The sequence below is a fragment of the Globicephala melas genome, chromosome 6, assembly GCF_963455315.2.
Source record: "Globicephala melas chromosome 6, mGloMel1.2, whole genome shotgun sequence".
Taxonomy (NCBI): Eukaryota; Metazoa; Chordata; class Mammalia; order Artiodactyla; family Delphinidae; genus Globicephala; species Globicephala melas.
In genome coordinates this window covers 104861914-104870515 of record NC_083319.1, presented here as the reverse complement: position 1 = coordinate 104870515, position 8602 = coordinate 104861914, and the positions used below count along the sequence as shown (strand labels likewise).

Here is an 8602-nt window from a genome sequence, read left to right as displayed (position 1 = left end):
GCTCAGGACCTTGTACATAGTACGGTTCACCCCACATTCAACAAAAACCCAGCAAGTACAGAATCCATTTGTTTGGTTTGATACCCATGATGCAAACTAAGAGTAAGAGGCTCTTTCGACTGATGAGTGGTGAGTTTCGTTTGGGGGTAGTATGTAAACGAGGCACCGTCTCCACAACCAACGGCCTGTGGGTCTAGTCAGGGTTGACAGGTCAGGTGGGCTTTTGCATATTTCAGAAGGGCTGGTGACTCTCTGCTTTTGAATTACGCGGCTGAGTGATCCAAGTAGCAACATCAAAAGTGGAGAAGAAGCACAGATGCCGCCCAACTTGTGTCCCTCAGATTCTCCTCAACGTGTGGGGACAGAGAAACTCCAGGGGAGCAGGGCCCACTGTTCTGAGCCTTTACGGACCCACTTCTCCCTCTGTGCCCAACCCTGTGTGCCCGGGACTAGAGACAGGTTGGATCTGGCCCTTCTTTTGGAGGGGCTTCTCCTTCTGTCCGCCCACCCTGCCACCCGCAGATGCTCCATGAGGCGGAGCTTCTCGTAGCCCCCAGTAGGGGTGTCTTCCTGATTGAAGTGTTGGGTGGGCTGGGGAGGAAGATTCAGAGACCCTAGTTGTTGCACCTCTCCTCCCCCACTCAGGGCAACTCCAGGGGGCCCCAGGAGTATCAAATATTCCATCCAACTCCCAGACACTTGCTGAGACCTCCTGGGACTCGACATCACTGGCAAAGGAGTTCAAGGGTTACCTGATGGGGGTGCCGATGTCTCCCAAAGCAGCAAAGCTATATAACTTCACCTTCAAGAGTCTGGTCACTAGAGGTTTATTCTCTTTTCAGAATGAGCTGCCTTAAAGATCTCAGTCTTTTCAGTTTAAAGTTCTACGGATACAACTACTGTTGAAAACCAATAGTCAAACATAGATTTTTGTCATATTTAAACCAATGTGTAGTGAATTAGCTGTTGTGATGGATTTGAAAATAAATTAGAATGGCCGCCGCCCTTTAGAAGCTTGGGATCTACCTGAGGAGACAAAGCGTAAGCAAAATTACACGTTATTTTTGGTTTTTTGCTTTGTATTTACAATTTCTGCAGTCTACCCCTCCCACCTCCACCCTTGTACTTTGCGTGCATTTTTTTTCAGGCTGACGCTCTAAGTGGACAAAAGCAGGTGATTACACAACAGGAAATGCCAGAAACTGAAGACTGTGTGGGTCAGGAGCCGCATCCAGGTAACATCCCTACAATATCACCTGATGAAATGAATGGGAACTATTTACCATTATACAATCAAGGGCAAATGAGTTGAGACTGTATTGAACTACAGTCATTGTTCCTTGCTCTTTATTCAGAAGCTGCTTTCTCACGACACATTTTTAACAGTGAATGGACATCAATTATTTCAGTAACAACTAAAATACCCCATTCATAGTACAGTGGGTTGTCTGACCAGCAATTACATTTGTGATCCCCCCTCCTTTAAATGAAGGTTCCAGGAAACCATCTTGGGTTTTCTGGGGGTAGCCCTCTCAGAACGGGCAAGGTGAGCCCCTGGAATCACTGCAGGTGCTTTCCTTAGAAGGAGAGTTGTAGGGTGAACAACACTGGAGTCTGTGAGGGTGGCCCCCCTTCCTAGAAGGCTGGGTGTAGGGCCCCCGGAGACAAGGAGGGAACCTCCCCTCGGAAGATGCAGGGGAGTAACTCCTATGTGCAGAAAGCAGGGTGTATCACATCCTTCGTGTTTTGAGAATTGAAGAGGAAAAATTGCTTCACTCCTAGGGTTGAATTCCTTTAAGGGCAAGGGATCAGTGTTTCTGAGTCAGTGGGGTAGTGCTAGCATCTGAGACGTGGCTGGGCATGAAAACTGAAGGAACTGCAACTTTGGGGACCCCTTGGTTGAGGTTAGCCCTGAAGGCGTGGGGCGTTCTGCTGGGAAGATCTGCGGCAGGTGCTGGCAACGGTCTGGATCAACACAGAGCCTGTATTGAGAGCAGTTGTCAAAAGCGACACCTTGTGGCAAGAAGCAACAGCAGCAGAGACTAAGGTAGACTTCTCTGGATTGCTCCTACTCACCCCTCTGCTCTTCCTTCGAATAAATCAGTGTAAAATGCTGGAAAAGGCGAGGGAGTGCTTGAGCAACTACAGGGACGAATGAGTGTGGCCAGTTCACACCAATTCATTCCGGTTACAGTTTAATATAAAACCACTACCCTTAAGTGGTTTAAATCCCAGATGAAGTACTTTTTTCCTTTCCACGTGGTTTTTCATTTTAGAAATTGAAGGAAAAGTTTAAAACCTTGTTGTTTTATCTGACTTCTCAGCGTTTGCTTTAGTTGAGAAATAAGCTTCCAAACTTTGATCAGATTAATTGCCAGTCTTTACAAAATTGAAATAAAGGCCAGGATACATGGGCTGTACTGAGACTCTTTTGTACATGTGGCTAAGATACTGTGCAAACGTTGTTTACACAGAAGAGTTCCCGAGTTACAAGGTCAAGATCAAGGCCCTCCATCCTTTTACTTTCTTTCCACAGGCAGGGTGGAAACACGCTGGAGTTCCAAGACACCGTTTATAACATGTACTAAATTGTTCTTCAGCTGGCCTCTGGCCTAGGGGCCCAAGTTGCATGTTGGTTTTTTTTGTCTTTTTTTTAATGGTTAAAAATTATTTGCTTTATTTTGTTAAAACTTATTGGCAGATTTTCTAGAATTTCACTTGATAGCTTCAGTCATGACATATTTATAACTCTAAATGTTTTTCTTTTCCACACTCTGAGATCATGGATAAAATAGAAGAATAAGTTACAAACATCTTCCACAATATTAAACCATAATGTATAATGATTTAAAGTATTAAGACTGTAATTGTGCGTCAAAAAACACTGGACTTGTAGTTTACATCCTTGGCTTTTTGTTCTTGCTGTGTCATTTGCCAGCTCTGTGCCCGTTATAACAAGTCACTTGATCTCTCTGGAACTCTACATCTCAATTCATACATATTTTACATTGTTTTTCAATGTAAAATCCTGTGATTCTGTCACCCCCCTACTATCAATATCCAGGTTCAAAAGTTTAACCTACAGTGTATTCCCTTACTTAAGCTAAATTATTAAAGTTAGCTATTGATATTTGCATATTATAATCAAATAATCTGGGGACTTTGGAAAACCTTATCTGGCTCCACTTTTTTTAAAAATTTTTATTTTATATTGGAGTATAGCTGATGAACAATGTTGTGTTAGTTTCAGGGGTACAGCACAGTGATTCAGTTATACAGATACATGTATCTATTCTTTTTCAAATTCTTTTTTCCCATTTAGGTTGTTACGTAAGATTGAGCAGGGTTCCCTGTGCTATACAGTAGGTCCCTGTTGGTTGTCCATTTTAAATACTGCAGTGGGTACATGTCCATCCCAAACTCCCTAACTAGTGGCATGTTTTTCTTTCTTCTTTGCCCATTCCACTCCGGCATAGCCACTGAGCCAGCAACCCCTTGGTTGTTTCTAAGGCAGTCCTTAGACTGAGCCAGGATAACTTCTTTGAGCGGAGCTCACTCGTAAAGTTAGAATGCCTGAGAAAGAGGGTCTAAGGACAAGTTCTCTCAACTCTCTGTCACTGTGTGAGCATGAGGGTGCAGAGATTCCGGCTTTGGCAGACAGCTTAGGCCGTGCTGCAGTACTCTGTGGGGTGTGAACTGGCTCCAGAACACAGCAGAATCTGTGCTGGAAGATGCGAGGCCGAGGCCGCCTGAGTTATGTGGGAGACCCGCGTCTGCAGGCCAGGGGCAGAGGCTGGGCCTTCAGCTCAGGCTGCTACCCTGGGTCCCTGAGCGAAACTCCCTCTCTGTGGTTCTTGAAGGAATATGAACCCTGTGTCGTGTTCGGTTTGGAGGCCTCACGCCCTTTTATGAGCTTAGAGAGTATGACTTTTGGGGTCACCTGTTTTTCCAGGTCACCTCATGGCCGTTTCCTAAGGCCCACGCCAGCCCCAGGGGCACTGGGTTAGAACCATTTCCAACAATCTTGACTCCAAAGACCCCACCTACTGCCCCTTTCTAACCAGGTGAATCCTGCCAGGGGAGTGTTTTCTAAAACTCACCCAAACACACAGTGTTGGTTACACCCTTTCCTGAGGTTTATGGACCCTTCTAGTTCTTCACTTCATAACTGATGGAAGCCACTAAAGTGAATAAATCTCTGCAGAACCGCAAAGATTTGCTTCTTGGCAATTTTTTCTTTTCTCGCCCATGTAAGGAAGCGGCTGCTAATGTCTTTCAGTGAGGAAGCGGGGGGAAAGCCCCCCAGTTTAATCTCTGAAGGATGTCCACTGGGAGGGCACCCTCCAAAACTCTTGTATTACTTATATTGATATTTTTGTCAGCCGACTCATTTTACAGATGAAGAAACTGAGGCTCCGGGAGAAGAGGAGATTTGCCGTGGTCACGTGGCCTGTTCTTTCCTCTGATTCTGCTCCCAATCAATTTCCCTGTTTGAAAAGATCTCCCAGGGGCCTTTCTCCACCCCACGCTGAGCCGTCTTGGGCTTCTCTTTACACTCTCGGCACTTGGTGAAGAATATGGAGCCATTTTGTCTTCTCAGGATTCCCAAACAGGAACTTTTCATGTCACTTCAACTTATCTTCTGGGGACATACGTTGGACTCTGCGTTTTGGAACTAGATGCAGAGTCCTGGGACTCTGGGAATTAGGAATGGCCCAACAGGGCTGCTTCTGAAATGAGCTCCCGGACATCCAGGGCTGGCAGGGGTCCTCCTAGACTCTTTGGGTTTGTGTATCGATAGAGGTCAAGCAAACACAGTGACCCCCGAACAACGCAGGGGTTAGAGCGCCCACCCTGCTTCGAAGTCAAAAATCTGCGTATAGTTTAAAGGTCAACCGTATACTATGCCCCCAAGACCTATAATTTTATATAACCTCTGTTTATCCCTAGTTGATGATGATTTCTTTAAAGAACCCATGAAAAAAAGAAGACGGTCAGATCGAGACCAGCGGTTCCGAGCGTTTCCCTCTGTGGAACAAAGCGCCCTTAGGGAATGTGAGTGTCCTGAAAGGGCTCTGCCACTTGTTTTAATGTGGCTCTGTTCTTTTCCAAATGTGTTAACATGCTGAAAGGAAGAGGAGGTTACATTGAGAAGCAGGATGGGACATCTCCGAATGATCCCGATCCAAAAAAGGAGGTCTCCTAGTCTCTGCAGAGATAATGTAATAGGACAGTCTATCTCTCAGAATCTGGATAGGAGGCTTCTTACAAAAAGAATCTCTTCTTGATTAGAACTGTGAATGAAAACGGTTGTTTTGGTTCTTTCACGGGCATTTATATGACGTCCTTGCATTGTTTTTTTTCTTTTTATGACCACAGGAGAGAAGAATCTAGAAGGGCTACAGCCCATGGTGAAGCCTATGTGACTTCTGTTACACTGAGCCTCAGAGCAGGCTGGCTTCATGGGATGCCCTCATTATCAATGATTGCTCTCCCACAAGCTATCATCTCTTATGTCAGATAACTTGTTCTCTTGTTTAATTGGCTTTTCATTTCTTTTTCTTTTTTTCCTTTCTCTGTAATATTGAGCAGATTCCTCTTGTGGAGACCAAGTACTTGATCCCTGCCAGGTACACCCCAGCTAATACATCTCTATTGATTCCAGATGAAAAACTGGAGTCACGGACCAGAAGGGTTTTGAGCAACACTTACCAGAAACTCATTCAGTCTGTGTTCCTGGATGACAGCATCCCTAATGGTGTCAAGTACCTCATGTGAGTCTGACATCAGCTACCATCAGATCTTACTTGGATGTCTTCCCTTAGGTGGTGGTAGATGCTTTTCTCCAACAATGAAGGGGAATTTTCAATTAAAAACAGAGCAAAGAAAGCCAACAAGTTCTGTAGCTACGGGCCATTATTGTTATTTCCCATAGTTACCATTCATTGAGCTGTCACTGCTGCTAGGTGATCTGCTAGATACTTTATATATATCAAATTTCGTTTAAGGGTCCCAATACCCCTATAAAGTAGGAGCCATTATTATCACCCCCATTTTGCAGAAATTGAGGCTCTGAGAGGCCAAGACATTGACCAAGGTCACACGGTTGGTAAGTGAAAGGGCCTGGAATCCAGCCCAGGCTGTGGGACTCTGAGCCTGTGCCCTCAATGGCCTGTGCCCAGCTGACTAGAAGGACTTGAGTGGTGTCAAGGCTGCATCTCCCGCCCAGTAAGACTCTTCATGTTGCTCCTAATAACACTTCACCTCTGCATAAACTTTATTTCTAAGATCAAGACTATGTAATTTCCATGGAACACAAACAAGGAGACCTCACATTTATATAGACATTGTAGAGTTTGTGTAGAGGTATCATTACCAAGTATTTTTGCATAATCTCATTTGATCTTCATGACAACTCTGTATAGTAAACAGGGATGAATATTCCCCTTTGACCAGGGAGAGAACGGAGATTCAGAAAGATGCGGTGACTTGCCCAGGATTAGAACTCAGTTGTTGTTTTTTTTTTTTTTTTGGTACGCGGACCTCTCACTGCTGTGGCCTCTCCCGTTGTGGAGCACAGGCTCCGGACGCGCAGGCTCAGCGGCCATGGCTCACGGGCCCAGCCGCTCCGCGGCACGTGGGATCCTCCCGGACCGGGGCACGAACCCGCATCCCCTGCATCGGCAGGCGGACTCCCAACCACTGTGCCACCAGGGAAGACCCTAGAACTCAGTTGTTTTGTGTTCTGTTCTGATGATCTCCCTACTATGCTTCGATGACCGTGACAATGAGCATTTTTAAATCGATCTAGAAACAGGCTTCTTGCCTTGATTGAAAAACCATCACTGGACCCAATCTACATCGGATTATTTGGAAGCACTGGGGCTGGGAAGAGCTCCCTGATCAATGCCATCATCCAGCAAGCCATGTTTCTACCAGTGTCTGGAGAAAGTATATGTACATCTTGTATTGTTCAAGTGAGCTCAGGCTGCTGTGAGCAGTATGAAGCCAAAATCCACCTACTCTCCAACCAGGTAAGTGTTGCCTCCCTCCCCCCCTCCCTCCCTCCCTGTTATCCTCCCTCTCTCCCTCCTTTCCTTCCTCCTTCCTTCTCTTTCTTCCTTCTTCCTTTTCTTTCCTTCCCGCCCCCTCTCAGAGACTAACATTATGTTCCTTGTAAATATAGCTCACGTCTTCGTTAAACGAAAAGAACACAGTACAGAATGAGAAAGTCCAACAGAACAAGATGGGGGTTCTAGTGGGTCCTGTCTCAGCTCTTTATGGGACTTTGGGCAGGACGTTTCCCTCTTTGGGTTCCTGTTTCCTCATGGACGAAACAAGGGGGTTGGATTAGATGATCCCTGACGGGATTAGGTGATTTTAGATTTCCCGGGTATGCAGCCCCCTGCCCTCCACAGGGACGATGGATTTCTCTCTTTGTCAGTGTCTTCTGTATCTGTGTCCTGGGGGGCTTTGGCCCCCACTCTGCCTTGGCAGGAGTGGAAGCAGGAGCTGAAGAACTTGACGAAACTCCTGCACAGGCCTGAGCAGCTGGGCAGAGAAGAAGAGGATGCCTGGGACAGGGACGATGCGGTGGAGGAAGCCATTTGGAAGCTACAAATGGTTTATGGAAACGGGGTGGAAAGGAAGAGCTATGAGGAGTTACTAAGGGCAAAGCCCAAAGGAAAGATCCCCACCTCCAGAGTCATCACCCTCAAGGCGGAAGAGGTGGGTTCAGGACGTCTTTATTTTTTCATGAGTCTCAAGGATAACAGTTGAATCCCTTTAGGGGATTTGGGCAAGGCACAGTGTTCTTATTGGAAATAAGTTGATACCAAAATCAGAAGTATCCATGAGAAAGTGGTTTTTCATTATTTATGGCTGTCAAATGGGAATTTTTAGTGTCTGAGTGGGGAGTTTTTGTTCACAGGAAAGACTATTTACAGTTACTTGAAGATTAATTAAGGATGCTTTTAGTGGCAAATAATTTAAAAAATAAGCCCAATTTTTAATGGCTTAAACAAATAGGGATTTATTCATTTTTTCACATAAGGAGTCTGGGGGCAGTTGGGTCTGTGGGTTGGTTCAGTGGCTCAACCATGGCCGCATCTCTCTGGTTCCCCTGACCTTCCACATCTGTTGCCTCATTGTAACAAAATTGCTACTGAAGTGCTGGACTTCACAGCTAGCTTCATGGGAGGAAGACATGGATAAAAAGGTGGCACCAACCACATCTCCTCTTTCACTGGGAAGTAAAAGCTTTCCTAGAAACACACCCAACAAATTTCCATGTAGACTTTCTTGTTCAGAACTGAGTCACATGGCCTTTCTGAGCGGAAGGAGAGTCTAGAAAAAACAAGAAGCAGACTTGCCAAGATTGGCTGAGACCAATCTCAATCCACTGCCTTCCCCAATAAACACATAGTCAGGATGCTGCTGGTGCAGGTGAAGGGCAGGATGGATACAGGATGTGCACCTAGTAGAACAATGCCCTCTTCATTTTTATGATCAATATTCATTTTATTAAAATTAAAATTCGACTTTAAATTAAACCAGAATACACGGGCAGCTAATATGTAATTTATTAATGTTGTACATTTAA

At 45.4% G+C, this 8602-nt stretch overlaps 1 protein-coding gene across 1 annotated transcript in view; it reads left to right on the top strand.

The window, feature by feature from the left end:
* The first annotated feature begins 1192 nt into the window (after window positions 1–1192).
* NUGGC (nuclear GTPase, germinal center associated) overlaps window positions 1193–8602 on the top strand; it is a 41092-nt gene continuing 33682 nt past the window's right edge. The window contains exons 1-5 of the mRNA XM_030879116.2: window positions 1193–1235; window positions 4951–5055; window positions 5666–5774; window positions 6812–7034; window positions 7498–7728. Coding sequence (XP_030734976.1) covers window positions 1193–1235; window positions 4951–5055; window positions 5666–5774; window positions 6812–7034; window positions 7498–7728 — 711 coding nt within the window. The remainder of the gene's footprint in view (window positions 1236–4950; window positions 5056–5665; window positions 5775–6811; window positions 7035–7497; window positions 7729–8602) is intronic.